Consider the following 26164-nt stretch of genomic DNA (forward strand, 5'->3'; position numbering starts at 1 on the left):
GCCAACACTTGACAAGTCTGAAAACTCGAAACAAGAGGATATCAAGTTTTTCAAGACAACAATATGAGTTTTTTGAAATATTTTAATATATTTCCAATCACTGATCAAGTTGACAATTCCAAGTTGATCATACAACCGATATAAAATAAAAAAGTATTTTAGAAAAATTGTAGGATCTTTTCCTTGATAGTCGAAGAAACTAAATCAACCAATGTTTTCAGCACCGCATTTTGGGCAGCAATCTTCTTTTCGATTTTCTTTTCTGTTTGTAAATCAGCTAATAAATAGCTAATTTTTGGTACTTGTTTAGAAAAACTCTTAGAATTAACAAAGATTGGAAAACTGAAGAATGAATAGTTGCTATAAAAGCAAGCTAGAAACTGTAATTATTGAAATATACTGCTCTGAAAATATTTCAAATTTTTCAATCCAGACAAAAACAATTCAATATAATTTTTGCAAACGCATTTTTATTTTATCTTCTTGAATTTATATGGTTACTATGAGACTGATAGTTTATGAGATCTTTATTTAGCCTGTCTCGTTATTTGTTTTTCAAACAGTTAACTAGAAAGAATTGCATTTTAAAAAGCTTTGCTTAACCACTATTCATTGATTGAACTGACCAAAATCGGAAACAAACAATAACTTAATATACAACAAAAAAAACGTTATCTCGTTTTTTTGATAAATATTCTGTGATTGGAACTGTCCTGAGCTGTCCTTTGAAATCTTTATCGTTTCTTTATAGAGGTTTACTTAATCCTGACAAAAAATTTTGTACAAAGTTTTAACTATTTTTTGTGTCCTTATACGTTTACTTTGCGATTGACATTAACCATAATTTATCTAATTGAGATGTACAAGTTAGGGAATCATGGAAAACTGTTGGCCACGTCTTCACGATCAGTTGCCGGATGTAATATGCAAAAAAGTTGTTTTTTGTTCTTCACTTGTCAAACTAATTGCTTTTATCAATTCAAGATAGATTGGATCCTTCAAGTGCGTAGATCTTTTCCTCAAGTTCATAGGTTCATCACTATTTGTTATTTAAGAATAGCATGTAGGGCATGTAGTGCCGAAGAAGCATCAACGGATCAAAGCATAGAACGAAAATCTGGGTCTCACTTCAAGTCTATAATTGTTTACCAAGATATCTATCATTATTGTCTTTATGCGTAAATTCTTCTTCATTTAAAAAAACATTATCGAAATTAAAATAAAACAGTGAATGATTGTGTTCATAAGATGACACGATAGTATAATAACACATTTTAAGAGGTTCAACATAACAAAATAATGTTTAAAATTAGATTTTTTTTCCAATATCGCAAATGTTGTCAAAAATATTCTTCTTTTAAACGGTCTCAAACTTTAATTCGTCTGTACTGATTGAGTTTGGGCTATTTGTTCTTTCTCAGCCACTTTTAAGCAACAATTATCAATCTATAGATAATGATCATTTTTTGCAAACTTCATGGTATGTCGAAAATTTTTATCTTGCGGATTTTTGATTTACGACAAAAGTTACTCGCACCAGACCAAGGTTATCTCTGAATCCTAGTCGCGACCTGTAGTTCAATAAAACACATTATAACTCTAGGTAGTGGAAGTAAATAATGAATTAATTTGGACAGTCAAAGATCCTTCTCAAAATCGAGGCTAATCATTTTTATAAGTCTAGTCAATTTTTTTAGACAAAAATGAGTCAAGGTAAAAAGTTTCGCCAACATCTGGAATCGATCTCGTGATATTCTCCAACCTTATCAAATGTTTAACCAATTTCACTACATACCCTTAGTTTTTAGTAAAACTAAAACAAGACATTGCTACTGTTGCGAGCGTTTTATTGTCTAACCAAACTCCAAGACGCGTATTACTGTCTAGTCGATTTCGAGGACGGCGATGTAAGTTCCAACAAGAGTCGAAAGCATTACGCAAGGTAAGGGCATTTTCTTTTCCATTCGAAAATCTGTTCCATGACAGACATTTTACAGCCAGGCAACCGTCTTTGCACATCGGAAGATCAATTCGACACATAATACAAGCTTGAACAAATTAAAATAATGTCAAAATTTAGTTTTTCCCAATATCGCCACTGCTGTTAAATTATTTGTCCTTTCACTGTTTTCAAAACTTAATTTGACTGAACTGATTGATCTGGGCAAAAAAAGCATTATACACGTTCCCTGCCAGCTGCTTTTTAGCACCATTAATCAATCTTTAAATAAAGCGCATAATGAATCTATGATTGGTATGAGAAAATTCGGCATTGATCTGATCACCTGCTTGACAACGTTTTGCAAAGATTTTCATTATAGGTCAAAAATTTTCATCTTACGGATTTGAGTTTCACGAGTTTTGACAAAACTTATCTCGAATTAGACCAAAATTATTTCTGATCTCTTGTCTGGGCCTGAAATTTATCAAAAGACTTTCGTTTTAGGTTGGGAGGGGGGATTAAATATTGAACTTAATTACATGGTCGAAGACTGTTGTTAAAAACGAGGTTAATTTTTCTTATGAGTCCAATCTATTTTTTTATAAGCTGAATCGCGCTGATTTTTCAAGTTTTTCAACGCAAAATTTTGCATAAATTTGCGCTGAAATGCGCTGAAAAATTATGAAAAATGTATTCAAATTTCAGCGCAATTCTTAAAAATATTTAGCGGAATTAAAAGCATTTTGACACCACTTCGTAAATTGCTAACCATTTAAACTGCTCTTAGCTTAACGATAAGCTTTTTTCTTAAAAAATGCGCTGAAAAGCGCTGAAAACATGTCAGGAATGCGCTGAATTTTCAGCGCACTTCTTACATAATTTCAGCGCATTTGTTCTATCTGTTTTTTCTATCTAACTGTCTATTAATATAACATCAAATTAAATATGAAGAAATGCAGGAATCAATGGCGCAGTGAATAGAGTGATGGCTACGTCACCGGAGAGCAGGATTTGACCCTCAGTGATACAAATATTTTGAAAACTCAGTGGTTTTCAGCAGGTTTCTTGCAAACTTTGAGCGCATTTCAGCGCATTTTTATGTAAGGTTTTTGCGCTGAACATTTCAGCACATTTCTCACATAATTTTTCTCGACCCGGGAGGCAAACATGAGTCAAACTGAAGTTTTCCCAAAATCTTGGTTTGATTTCATGATCCTTTCCAACCTGAGACAATGATTAACCATTTTAACTCTGATGCCCTTGATTTTTAGTAACTGAAAACCAAGACATTGCTACGGTGGCGAGCGTTCTGTCGTCTAACCAAATAGGAGCACGGTAAATTTATTTTCACCAAAAACCGAGAAAATCGCGCAAAATCCAGACAAATTTTTTCATTCCAAAAATCAATCCAGGACACTTTTTTAATGGCTTATATCGAACAAAAGCGGAAGTTTTATAAACCCAGGTCTAGAACAGGGCTGTTAGGAGGCTAAACAAAAGTAAACTGTTAAAAGTTATTTTTTTTCCAATATCACCTCTGCTGTAAAATTATTTTTCTTCTTGCCGGTTCAAAACTTAATTTGCCTGTACAGACCGATAAGGGAAAAATGATTTTTTTTGTCTTTTCTCGCCCAGGTGCTTTTGCAATTTTTTTCATAGCGGGTCGAAAAAGTTTTCAGCTTAAAACGTTGATTTGTCATTATCACTAGCAGGACTTGTTATGTTAGACGCTGAAGGCACTGGAGTTTTCGAAAAGTTTAATTGTTTTTAAAAGTTTTTGAAACTTTAAAATGTCTTTTGAAAGTTTCAAGAAAGCGCTTAAGGGTTATAGCAAAATTCATAATAGATATCTGAATTACAAATATTACAAAGTAGTGTTTTGATTAACATTAATAATAATTTTTTTAGCCGAAGGCGGGGGACCAATTATATTAACTAACGGTAACGGATCTAGCTGTCTGTATGGCGTCATGTCATATGTAATTGAGAACGAAGAAGCAAAAACTTGCCAAAGATCAGCTGACGATCAGCTAACCTTCTCTGCAGTCGCAATGAATGTGGTCGCTTACAGTGAATTCATCCTCGATATTATCGAGGAAAAATGGGACAAATGGAGAAACTAGAATCTCGTCTCCAAGTGTCATCGTCATTCATAAGTTTCTCTCGATGACAAACAATTAGATTTTCCTGGTGATCGAGGAATCCAAAATTTGCAAGAATCTCAAAGTTTTGCCTCTGTTTCCGTTGAATTTTAGGGTTGTTTTGAAACCACGAAGTGGCTAGAATTTTTAATTGGAATTCAAGATGTATTCAAAGGGCAATTTTTTTCCAAACGCCCGTTTAACAGCATTTGATTGATGAAGTTCTCATTATTCATATCTTATCCATGAATTCTTGCAAAATTTAAATCACCTTTCAAGTCAATAAAGTTTTGATTCCGCTCATATTTAGGGATATTGGGGTGATATGATCAATATTGGGACTATTATGAATAAATTTGAGTTCCACTCGAACCATCCTAATATGCAATTTCTGAATTTAACAGCTGAGTTGTTGTCATATAGTATCGTTTTTTTTCATATTTCTCGTGACAACAAGCTTAACTCGTTGCTCTGTAAAACAAGAATTATGCAACTGAAGAAAGACAACGCTAACTTTAGAACTGGGGTTACCAAATGTTGCATGCCTAGCATAACTGAATGTCTGTCATAGCGATCTGTATGTTCTGCTAATGTGCAATTTAAACAGGGTTTGAAATTCAAATCAACTATTATCTAATCTAAACTAAACCGGGAGGCTCGTAAATGTGCGTTCGCACATGATGTTCCGACCCTGCTCATCCAAATTTTTGGCATAAATTTCTACCAAATGAGGAATAAATAGAAAACCCCAAAAATTCAAGCATTTTTCAAAAAAAATGCGTATGAAAAAAAATCACCTTCAGCGCAAATAACTCAGTTGAGTAATCAATGCCGCATTAGATTCAAGAAATCAGTCATTATTAAGGAAGCAAGTAAAGCGAACAACAAAATCAAACAACAATAACAACAAATATTAATTACATCCAAAATTTTTAAAGCGATTATTTTCAAAGCGATTCATTTCAAAGTAAGGAAAACTATTATAAGGCAATTGAAAACATTCTATTTGTTTATGATCACTTACGCCCCTACACGAGGGCAGGGCATTAAGACCTGTCACTAATCAACTTTTTATGCGGTCACAAAAAGAAAAGCAAATAGAGACACCAAAAAAATTTAATTAAAACTTGCGATAAAACACTGTCAAAGCCGTGAAGCCACATTTGACCCCTGAAATTTGTCCCATTGAGCCTTCCTCGAAAACCAAAATGTGATATATGTCTTCTCATTAATGAAAATAGGTAACAAGTGGTGCAAAAAAAAAGAGAAAAAGTGCAAAATTATACACTTTTGTTTTTTTTTGAAAACAATAATTTTCAGAGCCATGAAAGCCCTTAGCTACAAAATAGGTTTGTACATTCGTTCAAAAATGAGCGCTTGACACATGTAGTTAGTCGGAATATGTCTTACGTCTACAAAAAAAACGTTAAAAAGAGACAAAAATCAAAAATTGGTTTACTTTTGTGCGAAAATCACGTGTCGAAGTAAATTCATAACCAATTCTTTGAAGAAATTAGATTTTGCACTCTAGCACTGTCCCATGAAAACAACAATGACATATTTGGCCTACAATTAACAAGACTAGGTAACAAATAGACAAAAAAGAACAAAAATGCGAAGTTAAACAACGTTAAAAGAGAATATATTTTTTTGAAAACAATTGTTTCTAAAGCCATGGAAGCCATCAGCTGTCTACTCATATCAGAACAAAAGCTCCTTTTTTCCTTCATTAAATGCCATTGAGACCTGCCAATGTCCAGGTTATTTCATACGAGTAAAAACACAAAGTAAAAACGACCTCTAAAGACAATTAAAAAAAATCAAATAAATTCTTCGAGAAAGGGGTGTCGAAGCCGTTAAAACCATAATATATGCCTTTCAAGACTTTTACATGTTCGATTGTGTTTTATGATGTAACCCAAAAGTGTATTATGTGAACTGTCGATAATGTGCTAATGTGACAAAACGAGAAAAAAAAACGTGAAAAAGCGGTCAATATCTAAAAATTTAAAAATTGTAAATTCTAGAAGTATCAAAGCCAGAAAAAAAAACTTAACGCGTATAACCACATGGACGATTAAACTCTAATTCAGTGGCAGTAAGAGGAAGAAGACGCATTCTTTCTTTGCAGACACTAAGCTAAAATTGACCAAATTAAGAGAAAAATAGTGGCAAACTTCAAAAAGCCATTGTATTTTTAAAAAGCAAATATTTTTAAAAGTTAAAACGACCATAACCTTTCGAGTAAAAAAAATAGATATATTAATGTGCAACTGTTTAGGAAGTTATTTGGACCTATCAGCAGTGATCTTTGATGTGAATTGTTCTGTTCGTTAATTAATTATTGATTCTACCAAAAGCAGCCCCCCTATTGCTGTTCGTACACCTAGAACACTATATTGTTTTGTATGCTTTGGATCTAAACAATTTGTTAGTTAAAACATCAAAAAAAGCTGCGTTTTTGATAATCATAAAGCTAGCAAAAAACGGCAAAACTTTCATTCTAGACTACTCTCAATGAAAGTGAACTTAAAAATAGCTCCCTTCGTAGTTCAGAAAGCTTAAGTTTGTTGTTTTTTAATTGTGTAATTCCGGCAAATTTAATCAAAGTGGACTAAGGAAGCTTTCTTCGTGCAATTTTTGTTGAAAAAAAGCTGAATTTTTAAATAGTTAGCCAAAATTTTAGTCAGAAAATTAAATCAAAAAGTCAACAGTTTATTTTTGTCTATGAAAATAAAAACAACAGTACTCTTTTCAACAATTTTTTTTTACAAATTTCGTCAATTTTGTTCAATTCCAGAAAATGTGAATAAAAAAAGAAAATCCGTCTATTATTCACCTCGATAAATCTCGATAAAACACTAAATTACGAAATTTTGAAAAATCTTTTTATTTCCATATTCTACGCTGGAGAGGCTTTTCAATGATACCACCCACAAATCAGTACGATGAATATATCGATCGGTCAGAATTGTCTGAACGAAAAACCCATTTGAGGATATGTTTCCTCCTCTCTCAAGAGGGGTCGGAACAATAATCTAACTTACCTAGGAATTTAATCCAGGTCCAAGTGATGATAAAGTCATCTTAGTGCCAAATTAATTGTCTCAGAATTTTCGGCTATCACGGGGAAAATGTGAGGTTATTGAACAGAAAAAAATCTTAGAATCACTTAAATTAGTCGTCCAAATTCTGGAATAGTGTATTATAAAGAATCGCCAAAAATTAAGGGACAATTCATCCCGCTTATCGAATGCATACTTTAAAGCGTTAAAAAACCCTACTCTCAGCACCCGCTAAACAAATTAACCCTTATGATAACATTATTATAACATCTCAGCATTTTTCTAAATGATAAACGAGCCTCAGTTTTCTTGGATTATCCAAGAGCACTTTTAAACTAGAACAATTCAAATAGCTGGCACAAAAATAGCTCAATTTCCCTGCACTTAAATTGAAATTTGCTACTCAGGGAAGCTACTAAGAGCAAGGCAGTCAGATCATGGTTATCTAGCTTTAAAGAGCAGAATGGAACGAAATCAAGACGAAATCAAGGAGAGCAGAATGGGATGATGAAACAGGCTAAAGGGCTCACGCTTTCCGAAAATTATTAAATGAAAAACAATAACCATTTCTTGAGATAAGCGAAATTAATTCTCTCGATTTCTCGACCAAAAAGAAAATTAAAATAGCGTTTCACTATGAAAATGAAAGTGATGTTCCGCCTCCAATCAGCCCAATGCTGAGCGAGGTTGATTATTGCTCTTGATAACGGCTGCAGAAACAGACCAGTCTGACAAAAAGTTTCGCAACGAATTTCAAGTTGCAAAAAAGATACATCTGTGGAATACAATCGAATTTAGAATTCCCTTCTAACGAACTTAGACTATTAATAGAGAACGACTCAACCAGAGCCTCAACTGCACTTTTCTAAAACAAAAAGTAAAGAAGCAGCTACAAATGATTTCACTCGTAATTAGTGCATGTGTATATTTATACTCGTTCTTTTCATAAATTAACAACATTGACTCCACATTCTTTAAATTTGGAGGGATAGCAAAGTCATTGCAGGATGAAATTAGCTTTGGAGAGCTAAATGACCTCAATTTAATAAAAATGAAAATAAGCGCAGAAAATGACTTCGAAGTTTTTTGATAGGTAGAGTTTTACCCCACAATGTTTTACCCAGCTGAATTCGGTCTTTAGTATTCAAATATACTGTTAAAGTGCTGAAATGCTTTGAGACCTATGTCCAGGAGGTCCAAAAAATGAAAAAAAAATAGCCTGAAAAATGATTTGGGAACTATTTTGAATTTGCTACCCAAGTCGTTGACAAGACTTGCCAAATTTCTAAGACTTGTGTGATGATTCACCCACTACCGGAACACTATAATGGACTTTTCAGACTCAAATCTCTTTCGACTTTTTAAAAGTGTTATTTTTTTAAGGATTTCGTTTGATATGTTTTTGTCTCAAGGAAAATGACAATATTGACAAGCCCAGATGACAAAAACTCTGTTCAGTGAGGTCTATTTATCCCCCCAGTCGAGACCAGATGGTTATCTTGCAAGATTCTGCCAGAATCTTGCAAAAACTGCCTATCTTGAAAGATCTGACAGAAAAATGGTTATCTTGCGAGATCTGGCAGAAAAATGGTTATCTTGCAAGATTCTTGCAAGTTCTTATTGGCTCTCATTCATGCAACACATTTCATTTCGACCAGAAATTTACTTAAGAATCAGTTGCGTGTTTTTTAAGAAAAAAATAAATTTGAATAAATTTTAAATCTGGAAATATTAATTATCTGAAGAAAACAAATTAAAATCTGCCTTTGAGAACTGTTAACACAAAATAAATTACTATCAAAAATTATTTTCCTTCAACTTTATCAAGATTTACAAAACTACACGTCTATATTACCTTTTCTGATGAAAAAATTATGTGTTATTATTCTTTGCATCTTAAACAGCTTTATTTCGTTTAATTTAGCTCCTTACGCTTAACTCTTCTTGCCAATGCCCAAAAAATTTGATGCTTAGATCAATAATTTTCTGATGTTTCTTTAATAATTGTCTTTCGCTTTTTTGTCGATGCGCAAAATATGTGTACATTCGAATATTGCAACCGTTTTAGCGTTTTCTTTCCAAGTGTAAGGTCTTTTCAAGTGTAAGAAAGTTTTTTTTTGCAAACGGCTATCTTGCAAGATTCTTGCAAAACGAACGGTTATCTTGTAAGATTCTGGCAGAACGAATGCTTATCTTGCAAGATTCTTGCAAAAAATGGTTATCTTGCAAGATCTTGCAAGATTCTGCCAGATTCTGGCAAAATCTTGCAAGATAACCATTCGGATCCGGCTTGGGCCTTCTCTACCGGCAGCGCAAGTTTCGTTATCTCTCAGGAAAGAAAAAGCGGGTTCAATCAAACAGTGTTTTAAATAAATAATTTTTAATACTTAATTTTGATGATTGTAAAACGATATTTCTTTTTAACTTGCAGAATAACGTCTGCGTCTGCGATAAAGGACTATCTTTTGCCTCCCAGCAGAACTTTTTCCAGATTAATGAAGGGCGCTTCAATGAAACAGCTGATCACAATTGACACACAGTTGATACACATTAACATTCCAGACGCAAGTAGAGTGTACTCGATGGTCGTGAAATGGAAATTAGTCTCCAGTGTTTGTATGTAGAGAACCAATAGCACCAGGTGTATTATGTAAGTCGTGTAATTAACCCTGGCGAATGGGATCCAAAATTTTGCGCCCAAAATTTGTTCGATAATTCCACCATAGCCAGTTGAGCACATTAGTACAATCACGCTGATGAAAAATCCCCATAAAATTCTCTGTGTAGCGTTATAAAATGCAACCGACCATACCTGCATAGGATAGCCGTTTGCCCAAAAATAGCACCCATATACATTTACAACCCCGGCGATAAAACCTAAAACCCAAATAAACCCAATTATAAGAACGCGATTTCTGTATGCAAATATGTTCAGTAGCCGGACCAGTTTCTCCTTCTCGTATATCGCAATTCCAAGAATAAGCCCTATTCCGTAAGGCTGGAACCTGCAGTAGAAGGCGTTGTATAATCTGGTTGACCAGGGTCCAGAAGAGTTGAACATATATTCGCCGTGAATCTTCCGCGCAAGTACTGTGAACGCCTAAATGGTCATAGCATACTTATTACACCTCGATGCAATGATCGCTTATTCTATCATCTCTATTTTCCCGGGTAACTTGGCAAACATATAGCTGACCATGAAAAAAAACATCCGGGGTAGCCCATTATACAACTTTCCTTGATTTCAAACAAGGTCATTTATGATCCCCGGTAATCATACAAGGTCATATATAATTTGTTTGATTTCCCCGTAATCATACAAGTTTCACACAAAAAATTAAAATAGTTCTAAACCACTATAATCCATAACAGCTATAACGCTCAATCAGTAAAAAATGGGGGAAAATCGGGGAAAATGAATCTCAAGAACTCATCGTTGGGTGACTCTGGTTATGTTTTCCCTGAATGAGCGTTATAGCTGTTAAGGATTATAGTGGTTTACGTCTATTTTCATTTTTTGTATGAAACTTGTATGATTACGGGGAAATCAAGTCATATATGACCTTGTGTAATTACCGGGGATCATGTGAGAGGTTATTCGTGATTTAAATCCTTGATTTCCCATAAGGATCAATAATGATTTCCTCGATTTCATGCAAGGATCATATACGGTTACCCGGATTTCATACAAGAATCATATATGACTTCTTGGGATTGATACAAGAATTATATATGATTTTCCCTGGTCTCGTATTTTTCCATATATTTTTCTCGTTTTTTTAAAGCCTTATGGAATGTGAACAGTGAATTAAATTCTCGCAAGTTTTCATGCAAGAATCATACATAATTTCCTGAATTTCAGTCAAGAATCATTTATGATTTCCTTGGTTCCTTGCAAAGATCATATATGATTTCCTTGGTTCCATGCAAGGGTCGTAGTAGAAAATACGTTAAGATTCGTATGACATCATATTCGGTCCTTGTATGGAACCGAGGAAGCGTCAACCGGGGATTGCTCAGAAAGCTCTTGCATTGCACTCTGAGTGGATAAAAACTCATCAAGACGCTTGAAAAAAGTTAAGTTCATGTTGACTGATCCATATCCAAGAACATACCCTTCTATGGTGCCATAAAATACCATAAAATTCAAAGTAAAAAAATGCAGAAAAAAAAAGCAAGGAGAACAGTTCAAATTAAAACTAAATTAAGCCTTCAAAATAGCAAAATCCATTAATTTAGATTTCTATTTCTTGGCAACCATACTCAAGACCATAAATATTTACGGTCTTGCTCTTGGTTGCCAAGAATTCCATGGCTTCTCAAATTTCTCAAGGAGTCCTAAATGGTGAAATAATCAATTAGCTGTCCGAAAGGCATGTCAAAGAGTGTAAGCCAGCAAACGAAACATTAAACAAAAACAGTTTGTCTTTGTCACGACTTTCTATTTTAAAAAAATCAAAAAAGAGACTTTTGTCATATTCTCTACAGGAATTCATAACAATTAATGAACAACTAAATGACACAATTCTTAAGCTATAAAAAACGAAAATGCATCCGAATCGAACAATTAGAAAGTAAACTTAATTATATGTGTACCACAACTCTTTAGGAAAAAAAAGTCGAGTGTAATAATAATAACTAACGCTTTCAGACGGAGGTACTTCATTCAATCCCGATGCCAGCAGATCTATGATTGTATTGACAAAAATGCAGAATCCGATCGCAGCAACTGAGAGGATCCTCTTTTGCTTCGCCAGAAGAATGAAGAGTGGAGACATGATATAAAACTGAACATCGTTGGAAACATACCACGTCCAACCTGAACAGAATTTCAGTGAAGTGTGGTAGCAACATTCTTGCAACATGTAAGAAAATTGATTCTTTCGGGAAACCAACTGATTTTTTGCTGAAAGCTTGATTCCACACAAACCGTGGAATAATTTTCAGTCATATCCATAAAGTCAAGATTGGACAACTCTCTAAAAATATGTCAAGATCCTGAAAATTTCAAGATTAAGAATGATCATTCACATTTCTGAATGATAGAGTGTGTAATCTTGACTATGTATGTAATATATTTTTTTAGTTTTTATGATCTTATGCAGTTCTGCTGTAATGTCCTAAGTTTTAGGTAGTGAGACCTTATGAGATCTCTCGTGAAAAAATTTTAATTGCATGGAAAAAATCATTCCAGACCTAATAGAACTGTCTTTTCAGCAGATCCTTCAATGAAAAGTATCCCCAGACGAACTCCAACGGTTATCTTGAAAAAGAACGTCAGATTAACGAATAAAAATAATCTTGCACGAATCCTGCCATTAATGTTTACCTAGCAAGATGAAATATCCGATCACTTTTCTTGCAAGAATCTTGCAAGATCTTGAAAGAAAACTGTCATGAAATTTAGAAGAAAAGAAAAAAATCAAACCGGAAGCAATTCAGAAGAGTTGATCTTACATATTCCGTACCAATAACATAACAGTTTTTACTGAATAATTGTTTACATGGCTAAAATCGTAACTGATCACTTTATTAGCCTTTCAATTCTTTTGAAAAGTTGTCTATAGCAGACTAGCACTCCTACGAATGTTAACACACAGCCTAAAGTCAAAATTTAGTGAAAGATATCCTTCCAATTTTCAGTGATTTGCGATCGTACAAACTTTTGATAAAAATTCGCACGTCTAAAAATAATATTATTTAAAGCGGGTATCGAAACTCAAAGGCAGAATAGGCCCTCTAATGTAATTATTGCATGGGAAAAACTGTGGATTCGAATTGCTTCCAAATTGTGTCAATTTATAAAGGCGACCTTTGCGTTGATAATTTTGTTTTTCGAAGCCTTAGAAAGCGCAGACTGTTGACTTAACTGACAGAACTTTACATGTTTTATCCACCTTTTGAGCATTTAGTTTTAGGTATATATAATCCGCATTTATCAAAAAATTGAGTTTATCATATATTCCTCCCAAATCATACGTTCTCCTTCGAAATTTGGCCTAATATTATGCTGCTTTGACCAAAAACTTGGTGGTCGAAAATTAATTTTTTGTATGTTGGTAACCGCTCTAATTATTGCAATTCTATTTTCTGATATAAACTGAACCACTGCTGATATTCGTGATATAAATTGTCATTTTTGGTGTAAACTGAAAAATGCCACTTCTTTCTAAACAGTATATTTTAATTAACTCATAATGTATATGACGACTCGCTCCTTTTTGTGAGGAAAACTTTCAAAACGGAGTGCTGAAAACAAAATTTTCCTGTAAGAAGTTGTTTCCCGTTTCTGGTAAACAATTAACGCTTTTTTTATTTGCTTCATACTCTTTGCACTTTTTTGTTTCCTAATTGGTGAATATATATGTCAAGAGTTTGAATGCAAATGACATGCAAAGTAGATTTGATAGTTTCAGCCTAGAAGCTGCAAATTCTTTCAGATAGGAAATCTTTAAAAACGTTCCTCCTGCTTTTTTTCAGATAACTTGTATATTATACAAGGTCCGATGTTAGATCTGTTGATTTTTAAGGCAGAACAATTACAGCGATAAAGTAGGATAACGGGCAACTGTTATCGTGTAGGTTCTTATGATCTGAAAAACAATGTTGTCACATGACTTATGAGCTGATAGATTATCTGATATAATCTTATTAGAAAAACTTTTTCCATTTTTCAATGTTTAGAGAAGAGTTTTTATCCTAAATAAACGATTTTCAAATGAATTGACAGTACACTCAAGAGACCCGAGAATTGATTAAATTTGTATTACTTGCATTGTCCCTAGATCAAATCCTATTCAAAATACATAATTGAAACGACTCACTTATACATGAAAGAGACGGGTCTGCTATCAAGTTACTGTAAAAGAAGCCAGTTGAAAGCCATTTTGACCCCTTGCACATGTAGGATATTGATAATTTCGGTACATCACTCTGGATTAGCGGGCTGTAAAAGAAGGGTGCCAAATTTGAGAAAATCCCGGCTACGAAGAGTATTGTGAGCAGAAGTGCTGGCCACAGCCGGATGAGTCGATGAGCGTAGAACATCAGCCAAAATTTCACCGATCCAAACCGATTGTTAGAATCTTTGGAAACCGCAGGAAACTTTTCTGTCATTATGGTTTGTTTGTTTTCAACCTTTAATTGCAAATCGAATGAAATGGTTACAATGAATGAAATAACTTTGTTCTATAATCAAGCCAAGCTTGGTTTTGGAGGTTTTGATTTTGTAAACCAATCAAAATTATTCCTAGCGTCTTCAAACAAATAGTGTTATTTAATTTTAACAGGCTTAAGACTAATTGTTGAAAGAAACTGTAAAAGAAAGAAGTTATCAGATCTCAGACGAATAAAAATTTCTCAGCCGTTTCCCTAAACAAATCCAGAATTCTATGAAGCAGGATCATTCAAGGTTCTGGTGAAAAGTATGTTTTGAGGATTCTTGTAAGTGTGCCAGTGGACTATAATTGCTTATGAGATACTTTCGAAAATATTTGTCACTGTTTCACAAAATTGCCTGACATCAATTGGCTATACATGTTGTTAAGAAGTTATGGGCATCATATAAATTTTGCGCGTACCTGCAATCAGTTTTCGCTGCAAATTTAATATGTGCACCTTTAACGTGAACCCTTTCTGAAGATAAATTTTCGAACCAACTTTTTGGTCTGGTATCTGGTCCAGTCTGTTTGCTTTTGAAGAGCACGGATGTTGGCGGTGGAGCAAAACAGCGTTGCATTAATCTAATTTTATTCTGTTTTTTTTTCACGAATAGCCAGTTCTCTGTTTATGCCGGCATTAAACTGGCTAGGCTTGGCTTTTGATTTTTATTTAGAGTATTAAAGTAATATATTCGGATCAGCTAACGCCTACAAAGTTTCATTCATAGGCGATTTAAATTTCCGCGTTCATACTTGATACTTTTATTTTGAGTAGAATTTCTTACCCACTATGTTATGTGTAGCTTGCCGTGATTTTCTTTATGCTTGCTTGAATTAATAGAGCGTGTATAATAAGGTTGTATCTACCAGTTCTATGCTACAAAAATATGGCAATAAGCCGCTAAGAATCATATTGACTACATGATTTTTTTGAAATTATACAGGAAAATTTTAGCCTGACAAAATCAATGAAATCAATGTTAATTTAAGGACCATGAACTGTGCATTAAGAGACTCTAGAAGGCTCTTGATATTCAATATTTTAGAACTGCATATCTTTACAATTCAAAAATGTTCGTTCAGCGCTCATTGAGTCTGAGGCTTTTAAATAATAAATTCAGATGCTATTTTTTTACAGTTGTTATTTACAAGGAATTTAAAATAATTCAGCAGGTTTAATTGATGAAGCGTTACAGTTGGTATTTTTTTGTTTGTTCAGTGGCTTCTTGACAGGATCCGTTTAGAACACTTGCCGTAAATCTAAGAGATTCCACCTTCATTTTTACAAAGACGTCGCGCAATCTTTTCACCCTCAGGGTACTTCTCGCTCCAGATAATTGTTTGCGTTTGAGAACTAAATGTTCCGATGTTTCAAACTCTTTTTCGCAATAGCTGCAATTTCGTGAAAAATATTTCATCCATCTAATATGTTTGTCAACAAGACAATTGAAGGTAAAGCGATGTAAAAGATTTTGTTGTTGTGGTAAAAGTTTGTAAAAGTTCCAGATAATTTTGCAAAAGCGAGATAATTCTTTCGTTGAACAATTGTACTTGATAAAGGATTTATTTAAGCGGTCCTCAATAAAACTTGTTTGAAAAGCTTGAGCAATTGTATGTCAGTAAATCTCACTTAATCTCAAGGTGTTGTTGAGTTTCAGGGATGTTTCGATATGGTTTTTAAACAGAAGTATACTGTTCTCAGTTTGAGAGATTTTGAGCCTTAAAGGTTTTAGTAAAAAAGTTAAGTCCTTTGAAAAGGAAATTTCGTTCTCGACTGACGAGTTAAATTTGTCCATGAGTTTTGCTCAGATAATTTTTGATGTAATATGTGGAATAGAGATACCACCCATAACAAGTGGAATAGAGATACCACCCATAACAACCGATTCTTAAAGAACTTCGCCTCCAATTTCCATTTTGTCACCAGTTTTTAATAGATTGTTGATGAGTCTTTGAACATTTGTCAAAATATTTTTTGTTGTGTCCGTGTGTCTTGAAAAATACAGGAACTTTTGAAGGATAAAGTTCAATGATTTATTTCTTGGCTTTCAAAATTTTTAAAGAAGCGTGTATTAATGGAAACTTGTGATGCGATGAGATCAAACAAATTTGTTTCTGATTTATCAGTAAAAAACTTAATGCCCAGGATTTTTGTTACACGTACAGTTATATAGAAAGCTATTTCTCTCGTTGACAGAATCTTACTCTTTTTGACATTGATTTCCGGTTGAGTAAGCTCGCAAAATTTTTTAACGGTATCAAATGGTACTTCAATCGATGATACACGGATTGAGCAGGTAATATCATCTGCATAAGCCACTGTTTTTGAGGTGGTGAATCGTTTAATATGTGATGAGTTGTCTATACAGCAGAGCAAGGAAACAACAGCAAGTATGAAAAAGTAAGACTGAAATGGGGCAACCTTGCCTAACTCCTTTTGTAGTACAATTGTTTTGAAAAGATAGCCATTGATCTCAATAATTGCTTTCGTTTTATTATAAACTGTTCTGATGGCAGATTTTGTGTACTGGCTAACATCATTTTTCGAGAAGGGCGAGGATGTAAACTCTTTCTAGTTTGTCAAAAGCTTTTGAAAAATCCAGATTCACAAGGCATTTGCTGTTATTTAGTTGCTTATAGACTTTTCGCACTTTATTCAATGCTATATGGATTTGGCTTTTGCTCAGATATGCATGCTGATGTTGACCTACTGTGCCTTCAAGATCTTTTATCCTTCTGGCAAATAGAATGTCTGATAGAATTTTGAGGTCAATGTTGAGGAAGCTTATAGATCTAAAATCATCAACGGTTCTCGGATTATCAGTTTAAGGTAGAAGTTTTAAGATTGCAATTCGTTGGCATTTCTTGTTTAAAAATCTTAAAAGTTTGAGGTTATTCAATGCGATCCCGTTGAGCTCTTTGCATTGAGTTTGCATTTCAATACTTCATCTATGATGGTTTTGTATACATCATTTGCTGCATCGTTTTTGCGTTCATCCAAATGATCAAAAAATATCTCAAAGGAAGCTTTTTTCTTGCTTTTTTAAAGCTATGTAGATTGGTTTTCAAAACCTTTGATGATTTCATCCTGATTTATTGTCACACTTGCACCAACTTTCAGCGAAGTAATATTGTTCGTGTTGTTTTTTTGCTCTGCCCAGGTTTTGAAAACTTTCGCGTTTCCAAGCTCGCATGATTGGGCCAGTTCCTTGAAATGGTAGAACTGACATTTTTGTTTGTTGTTGCCATACACATTTATTTTAGAGACTGTATCCTTAAATCGTTTTAAAATTATTTAATTGGAATCACATTTTGAATTAGTTCTCTCAATCTTTTGTCTTCGGCTAGGATGTTTTTCATTGCGAGCTTAAGATTTTCGATTTATTATAGCTAGGGCTTGGCAGACGTCACGTATGTGGCTCTTCAACTCTTCATAACTTTCATGTGTCAAACAATTTGTTCCAAATGCTTCTATTTCTGTTTTGATGTACCCCTTCATTGGCAATAAAATAGCATCAATCATTTTGCAAAAGCTTTGGTCTCTTTCTTTTTCTTCGCTCTGTTACTTAGCTCTAACAACATGTGATCTGGGAAACTACTCCGATGAACTTTCCTTTCGGTGTAATGAGTTTGGCTTGTAAAAAAGTAGTATATTCGTGAAAAGACGATGTTCTCTTATCATAGTGCGTGATATCAAGTGCGTTTAGTTCTATGGCTGTATCAAAGACGAGAGCTTTCTCTGTAACTATTTGGAGCTTTTTAAATTGCTTTGCTCTATCGTCTTCGGTTCTAAGAGCAGATGATCTATTTCTCGGATCAAGACTGAAAGCATTAAAATCGCGTGTTATATCAATGACCGTTCAGTGTTAGGTTTCGAGAGACTTCAGCTCAATTGCTTCGATGTTTCAGAATAGTAGCTTGCATTCAAATATACATTGAATACCGTTAGATTGAGTTGCGTAAAATTAATTCCAGTATGAACTCGCAATTGCATTAATTGATCATCAGTTTTTAGTTCTTCACTCCAAACTGTAACCAAACCTCCAGTGCAGTTTATTGCAGGCACTAGATGATAGCGAAATTTGTACTGCTCAAAAACTGTTTTGTGTGAACGAAATCGAGCTAGGATTTTTGCTTCTTGAATACACAAACTGAATAAAGTCCCGCTGTCGAATTTGTAGCATTTATCAATTATTGCCAAAAATTTTTTCGGGTTCTTAAGGCCACATGAGTCCAAACATAAATTTTTGTGCTCAACCAATTTTTTTTATTCGAACTCATTTTCCTTCTTAATGCACTGATCGTTTAAGAGGTGTTTTGCAATTTGCCCTTTTTTGTTTTTTTTTCACTAAGTGGCCTTTTGACGCCTGGTACGTACTGTTTGAGAACCCTGAAACGTACTAACGAAATGTTTCCCTTTTACGCCTGGTACGTTCTAACGAAATGTTTCCTTAATAAAAATTAATATTTTGGAAACCTCAGAAGTTAATTTAATAAGAAGTTTAAGGGCTCTACAGTGAAAGAGAGAAAGAGAGAGCAACTTAAAAAGAGCAACTTAAAAAAGCTAAAGCTCAGGAAGAAATAGATTTAAAAGAAACTGAAGAGTAAAATTAAGAGAAAAAAGCAAAAGAAAAAGCCGGGATTTTAAATCTTAAGCAACTGTTTGTGAAAAATCTCTTTTTATAAAAGTCTCACTCCCAAATGACGTTCCTACTCAAAGTGGAGTACTTGTTTGTGGTTTCCTGTCACACTTTGAGGTACTGATCCGAATGTGACTTTAATAGCGTTTTAATCATGACGCACAGCATCAGAGTCTGAGGTTGAAGTCGGGAGCTCCTAATTCACTTGAAAAACATACCAAAACAATTCACTAATTTTTGTATTCTGCGTTCGAACGCAAGTTTTGGCAAAAGCAAATTTTTGTCAGGTTAAATCTGGTACTCTTTACTTGGTACAATTTATCATTTTTAAAGATACATGCCAATCACATCGTGCGAGCGTTCAAATTCATTATTTTGATATTTTTTAAAAAATGAATGTTCATCTCACAGTGAAAATTTAAAATATTTTCTTCTCCTTGAGATCTAATAGAAAAAAAATTAACTGAAAAAATCTAGCGCACAGTCTCTTGATGTCTCTATTTCCTATTAACCCTAGTACTTAAATTAATATGTCGAAAGTTTGCAAATTGAGATTGTAAAAATTTTTTTAGCATTGTATAAAACTTTCCAAAATTTCCAAAATGCTTTCTGTAAAAATTTTTTGCAAAAAAGATCACATCCATTTTTTTAATTTGAAAATTGCTTTTGTAAATATATGTAGACAAACATACAAAAATAAATCTTAAGTCTTTGTCATTTTATAAATCGAACGTGCTGTTAATTGTGAAACTGAAAACAAATGCCATTTTATTAAAAACTGAAAAAAATTTAATTGCCAAGGATGTCTGGATTTCCACTCAATTTTTTTTAAGAAATACGGTCTCAAATTAGGTGCCTCACTTTAGAATTTTGAATCACAGCTAATTTTTGAAGAAAGAATCAACAGAATTGAGAGAATTCGGTTATGAAAAATCAATTACGAAACAATGTTCCTCCCTCTACAGAAAAAATTCTTAACTTCTAGCGTGATTTATCACCCTACAGTTGGCAAACCAAACATACGAAGCCGTCTTCAAAAGTTGTCTAATTATCCATCAGACTACCGTACCCACAACCACACACTACTCATGTCCCCACCTATGCAAGTGTATCTATTCCCATTTACACATAAACAGATGCAAATAAATCCATCCACACTTGCCCATACATCCACTTCCTATACGATGACTGACCAATATAAGGAAACTTAACCGCTGTTCCATCCCCCTAATTATTTTTACTATTAAGAAAAATATTCCTAGCACCTAAAAACTTTCCTGGAGCGTGACTTTGGGCAGAGTACTTTGGTCTCCTGTTTTTTCTCTATTTCTGGTTTGTACCTTTTTTTTTATCTTTTTCCAGTTCATATCAGTTGCATCAATATCGGTTCCTAGGATCTGATCAGACAAGGTTTCATCTTGAACGATCTTATCAGATGAATTGCTCTTCTGAAAAAAATGCTGAGAGAACGATTGTCGCCTCAGATCTGACACAAACGTATCAGGAAAAGTTTTTTGTAATCCCCGTACATGTATCCGGAAGATTTTTTTGTAAAAAAACCTTAAGATCTTACACGACAAAATATCCCGGATTAAAGGAGTGTAAAAATGCCATTTTTCGTAAACGATGGAACCCAGGTTGGTTTACCAGAGGCTTTCATCGATGGATCATTGTTATTTCATAATTTTTACTGTCCCATCGATGGCTCAGAGAAAATTCATTAAAACTTAAAACTCTTCGATGAATTTTAGGAAAGTCATGAAAATTGAAAATTTATTGATTGATTATAGAAATATTATAATATATTTGTTTAACGAAATTTTCGAAAATCTAACATTTTTCTTCTTTCAAAAAATAATTTCGTTCTAAATCCTAAAAGGTTTTAAAGAACCAACTACTTCAACTGCTTCATAATTTAGGAAAACATTTTGTTCTGATTCTTATTTAGGAGAAAACACTTAAATGCCTCTTTAATTTTTTCTTATATGATGCTTCATATAACAGCAAAGAACTTTTTTCTCTTTCGCTATTTTCTCTGATTCGAAGGAATTCATGGTAAAATCAGAACAGCTATCATTCATTGATATTCATAGTAAATCCAGAACAAATATTCTATGGTCTAAAAGAAACCATAATAATATCACTAAAAAGCTTTATGAGCCAGAGAAAACTATAGCCAGCTCATAAAAGAGTGTGAATTTTCTATGCCCTTAGTGTTAAATGGTAATGTGAATTTCAATGGCCCATCAATTTCGCTTGTATTGCCACAAACCAAAGAAGGGATTCTATGAGGCGCCAACCCTTGGAAACAATTCTTCCCCCGTAGTTGATTATGCCCCTCTGTAAATTACACCATCTTTTATAAATTAATAAAATGTAATAGTTAGTCCCAATTCTTAGTAGGCTACAACTTTCATTATCACAGCAAAACACTCTTAGTTTATTGTCACTTAGCAAAGCAAAATTCTGTTCGTGAGAGAAAAGAATGAGCAGCAAAACTGATGCAAAAGTGAATGAAAATTGGATATATTTTAAAACTAGGAAAAGTTTCTTGCAGAGACCTTTAAATCTGTCCAAAGCTCTCAGAGTTCCCAGCATAACCAAACAGCCGCTCATAACAAAGAAGGTATCCACAGATGCATAAGCATTAACAAGTGTTTGAAACAACATGTTTTCACTCCTTTCAATCACGTAGATAACGTTGTCCATAAAAGCTACATTTGATCTGTTTCCTTTAACATTATTACACGGACAAATTGAATTCTTTTCCATTTGCTTATACTCATTATTGTCAGACAAACTAAAAACTGGTCGTGAAAGAGATTTTAGCATAGGATTTTGAAGGATTTAGATTTTGGCTACGAGATTCTTACAAGATTAGCTCTTGGTCAGTCGAGTAATTTCTTTACATCACACTGTCCCGTTTTGACTCTGAATAAGGTTACACAAAATCTACTGGGAATCATTTCGAACAAAAAGATAACAGACCGAATCAAGTATGTCAATGCTGGTTGGAGGCACCACAGAATCCACATTGATGGGTTCAAAGATCGTTAGTTGCGCAAGCGACGTTTTTTAAACCCAACATTGTAAACACTGCAGTACCTCTAAACAACAGTTTAGTCAAATCAGAAATAACCGGAGAATATTTAATGCTGTTGATGATTAAGTCATTGAAGTTAAAATATTTTAACTGCTGCGACCGCCGGTTTTGAGTAAGGAAAAATATTCTGTGAACATACGTATTTTTGAACTCGATTGTGAAAAAGAAACAGGTTCGTTCTGAATTGCGCCAGCAATAAGTGGCAAATCATCACCCATCCCAGACTCATAACTCGCATTCCATTCAGGACTGATAGTTGATCCGGATTTGGCGACCGTGGAATAGCTGAAAACAGTCGAACATAAAAATTGTCCGAAGAGTTTCTTTTGTTCGGCGCTCTAAAGTGGTTAACAACCTTTATGGCAGAGCACACATTCTCAGAAACTGATCTGTACGCTTTAAGAGATCCGATAAGTCTGCTTTAAATGTTTGTAAATTTACTTTGAGTATTGAACTAGTGGGGCTCCGGTAGCTCTCAATCAGATGAAAACTTCGAAACGCAGTTTAAACATTCTTCATTTTTGTTGTTCTAATTGTTGTCGAGAATCATTGGCAATAGAAAATATTTTCTTTGAATGTTGGTTGGATTCACCAGAAAACTTCAATTTCTCCGTTGCCCGTAGCACACTTTAAGAAGACTTTCAACCTGCAGTAGAAGAATCTCAAGCGTGAATAACAAAGCAAACTACTACGAGAGAGCTGATACGGCTTGAGGTATTAGCTTGGATAATCACTGGAAGAGTAGCTTGTTCTCATGCAATTTTTTGTTGCCTCAAAATAGTGAAAAAAAAATTCGTTTGCAAATTTTATATTGAAGAAAAACAAGGATCTATAGATAAGATCCACAGTTTCGTTGAGATTAAAACTTGCAGTTTCGTTCCAAAACAGCCTACAACATCCTACTTTATGGATGCAAGCGTCATTTTTATCAGTCACATGTAGGTTGCAAGAAAGCTTAATTTTGCGTCTTGGTAGATTTGGCAAAGCTTTTAAAATTTTTTCTTGGAGAGGGTGACAAATGCTGACATACGAAAAGCAAATCCAGCTATTGAGAGTACACAGAACCGTTTCCAGAAATTGATGTGATCAGAAGAGAAGAAAAGTGGTTCTGATCGTTTTCATTCAAGTTTTAAATAGGCATTTTCCAAATAATCCACGAGAAAGTTATGGAATAAATGAGTATATAATTGGAAATTTTGAGATCAAATTATTCAAGCTTGCCAAGCGAACTAAACATTCTCTAATTTCGGGTTCTGATATTAGTTTATATTTGCCATATAAAAAGTGCACGTTTTAAACTACGAACTTATTATTCTGTATTTGAAAGCCTTCCATCAAAAAAACTGCCATCCTCGACAATATATCTTTTTGAAAAATGTTTCTCCTCGTCCTGGGCAAGAGTTCCTGAAATTACGATCAAATTCATATTTCTCACTTGGTAAAGATAGCCGAATTCCTGAGTCCTATGGAAAACAGGAAATGCAGGTGGTTGTAATTATACGCAAGTTCTCGCCCTTCCCACAATAAAAAAATAGGAAACTTCAGAACCCTAATGTGAAATAAGGGCAACAAAAAAGTTCTTGCTCGGAAAATTTTGAGCGTAACAGGACTCTCAGCTGGAAATTCGGATTATACACGGGATTATTGTTAAGAAAACAAAATTCATCTGGGTAAACAAACGATCTCGGTAGGAAACTTCGAGCGTTTCGGTCCCGATTTTGGACTGCGCACAGATAGAAAAAAACTCTGCATAAACTTTGCATAAGAATATTTCAGTTTCATTTATCTTTTATCTCTAGGTAATATTAGTCAGGTAATTTAAATCCAGCGTTATATAATTCTAAATCTTGGATGTCTTTGATTTTGATAGGACACTGTTAACATTGATCAAAGAAAAAAAAACAAAAAACAAATTTAATTTCAGTGGATCAGAGGATCTTGTTCACGCGTTGCAACTTGGCAGTAAGTTTAGTTATAGCAAATTTTTGCCATGACCTAGTTTCCTCTATAAAATGGAAGAAACTTCGACATACCGGATGAACATTTTTTGTTCTAATTCCAAAAACAATTCAACTTTGTTCTTAAAAAATGAGTGCGTTTGGAAAAGACGTTCTCTCTCGACCACAATAAGATGATTTGATAGCCTCTAAATAAGGTTTTGCTGAATTCTTATCAAATTCATCTGCACTTATCAGATTGTTTTTCTTCTGACTAAATTTTTAGGTTTTTCTTCATTGAAAATAATGAACTAATTCAACTAAAAAGATGAACTTTACCTTGTAAGGTCCTGCATGAAAAAACATACCTCAAAAAGCGATTTTTGGCACATATTATGAGATTTTGTACTACACGATTGGATCGTATACGTAGACACAATATTAGATCAACTAAATTATGAACGTTGATGAAAAATGTGGAACAATAATTAAGGAAGCTGATTCACTTTAGTTAATCAAAAGGTCTCAAATATCTCACACAACTTCAAATTGCAATCTGAAATGTCATTTACGACTAATAACAAAATATAATGTTTGGCTGTTTTTCACCTCTTGGCATGTATTTCTGTCTTGTAAGATATTTCATTCCATATATCGTTTTTTCAAATAAAAATTCAGAAGAATTGAATAAATATCCTAAACCGAGCCGGTGACTATTTTACTAGGTCATCTTCGATAATAAGTTTTGCCATAAGTAATATTTTTCAAGGTACTTTGGGCGGGCTGCACGACACGTGTCATTAATGTTAGGGGGTCTATTCAGGTGCAACTACTGTGAAAATGGACCAGTACTGGATTCGAACCAGCATCTCTTACTTGCAAGCCTAGTGTGCTACCCAATTACACCAACTGGTCTTAAGCTCTCGAACTTGGGCATCTCGTATAAGCCGTTCTTACGTTCTTTCTTGTTCCTCAAGGCTTCATTTCTCGAGCCAAGTATACGTTGAACAAGTAGAGCTTCTTGTCAAGCTATGTCAAGCTTATCTTATGCACAATTTACATTAGGTTGTTCTCTCTCAACCTTCTAACACTCCCCCTTAAATTGCGCATCCTCTCTTTCACAGTTTCTAACTATATTGTCTCTCTTTTGCGGTTAAGCTCAGAGACTAGGGTCTGGGCCCATAACCTGTTAGGGGGTCTATTCAGGTGCAACTACTGTGAAAATGGACCAGTACTGGATTCGAACCAGCATCTCTTACTTGCAAGCCTAGTGTGCTACCCAATTACACCAACTGGTCTGAAGCTCTCGAACTTGGGCATCTCGTATAACCCGTTCTTACGTTCTTTCTTGTTCCTCAAGGCTTCATTTCTCTAGCCAAGTATACGTTGAACAAGTAGAGCTTCTTGTCAAGCTATGTCAAGCTTATCTTATGCACAATTTACATTAGGTTGTTCTCTCTCAACCTTCTAACAATTAACTCACCTTGAATAATTATAACCTACCCAATATTTTGGTGAAATTGGCATAAAAATCAAAACACATCAGCATTTTGATTGGAAGAGATTCGCGACTTCTTTTATGCTCCGAATCAATTTCTCTGCCAGATGCTGCTTGCACATTGAAGTCATTGCCCAGTTCTGCAGTCATCCGGTAGTCACTTGTCATTTTTTCCATCATCTCTGGAACATTTTCACATTAGCCCAAATAACTTCGCCAAAAATTTTATTCTTTGGCTGATTAGTAAAAAGGTTGTTAGCCTAGTACCTAATGCATATAACCAAAAATTCCTTCTAGTGAATCATTGTAGATATTCATCGAATATTCTTTGGGCTAAACAACCTGAACATCATTCTTGTTATAAAATGCAAAGAAATAAAAGTGTAAATCAGTACTGAGCAAGTCTATTACAGCCAATTGCAAATTAGTACCGATTCAGACCTAATCATATCACCGTGGCTCATAAGATCTGAAAAACTGTCGGTTTCATTTTTCAAAGAGAACTTAAACTTCAGCAAAACGGAGAAAGAGGAAGAAATAATGCCCTCCCTAGTCCAGAAAACCGAAAAAAAGAAAGAAAGGTTTGGCATGCTCGCCCCTTTTATTAAGCATGATCGTTTTCTTAGTTTCACTATGTTCGGTTTTAAGCGTGAAGATCATCTTCGATATGTTCGTTTT

The 26164-nt window shown here is 34.2% G+C and overlaps 2 protein-coding genes across 2 annotated transcripts in view; one reads left to right on the forward strand and one right to left on the reverse strand.

The window, feature by feature from the left end:
• LOC142350960 (uncharacterized) overlaps window positions 1–4219 on the forward strand; it is a 31216-nt gene extending 26997 nt beyond the window's left edge. Inside the window, exon 4 of the mRNA XM_075402987.1 lies at window positions 3851–4219. Coding sequence (XP_075259102.1) covers window positions 3851–4065 — 215 coding nt within the window. The 3' untranslated portion in view covers window positions 4066–4219. The remainder of the gene's footprint in view (window positions 1–3850) is intronic.
• A 5283-nt stretch (window positions 4220–9502) lies between these two features.
• The window catches only part of LOC142351254 (O-acyltransferase like protein-like), a 51018-nt gene continuing 34356 nt past the window's right edge, over window positions 9503–26164 (reverse strand). The window contains exons 5-10 of the mRNA XM_075403401.1: window positions 25492–25668; window positions 22232–22336; window positions 21510–21662; window positions 13973–14233; window positions 11792–11967; window positions 9503–10248 (exon numbers count right to left, since the gene is read on the reverse strand). Of these exons, the coding sequence (XP_075259516.1) occupies window positions 9607–10248; window positions 11792–11967; window positions 13973–14233; window positions 21510–21662; window positions 22232–22336; window positions 25492–25668 (1514 nt within the window). The 3' untranslated portion in view covers window positions 9503–9606. The remainder of the gene's footprint in view (window positions 10249–11791; window positions 11968–13972; window positions 14234–21509; window positions 21663–22231; window positions 22337–25491; window positions 25669–26164) is intronic.

This window comes from Convolutriloba macropyga, chromosome 12, assembly GCF_964194025.1.
Source record: "Convolutriloba macropyga chromosome 12, txConMacr16.3, whole genome shotgun sequence".
In the NCBI taxonomy this organism is placed as follows: Eukaryota; Metazoa; Xenacoelomorpha; order Acoela; family Convolutidae; genus Convolutriloba; species Convolutriloba macropyga.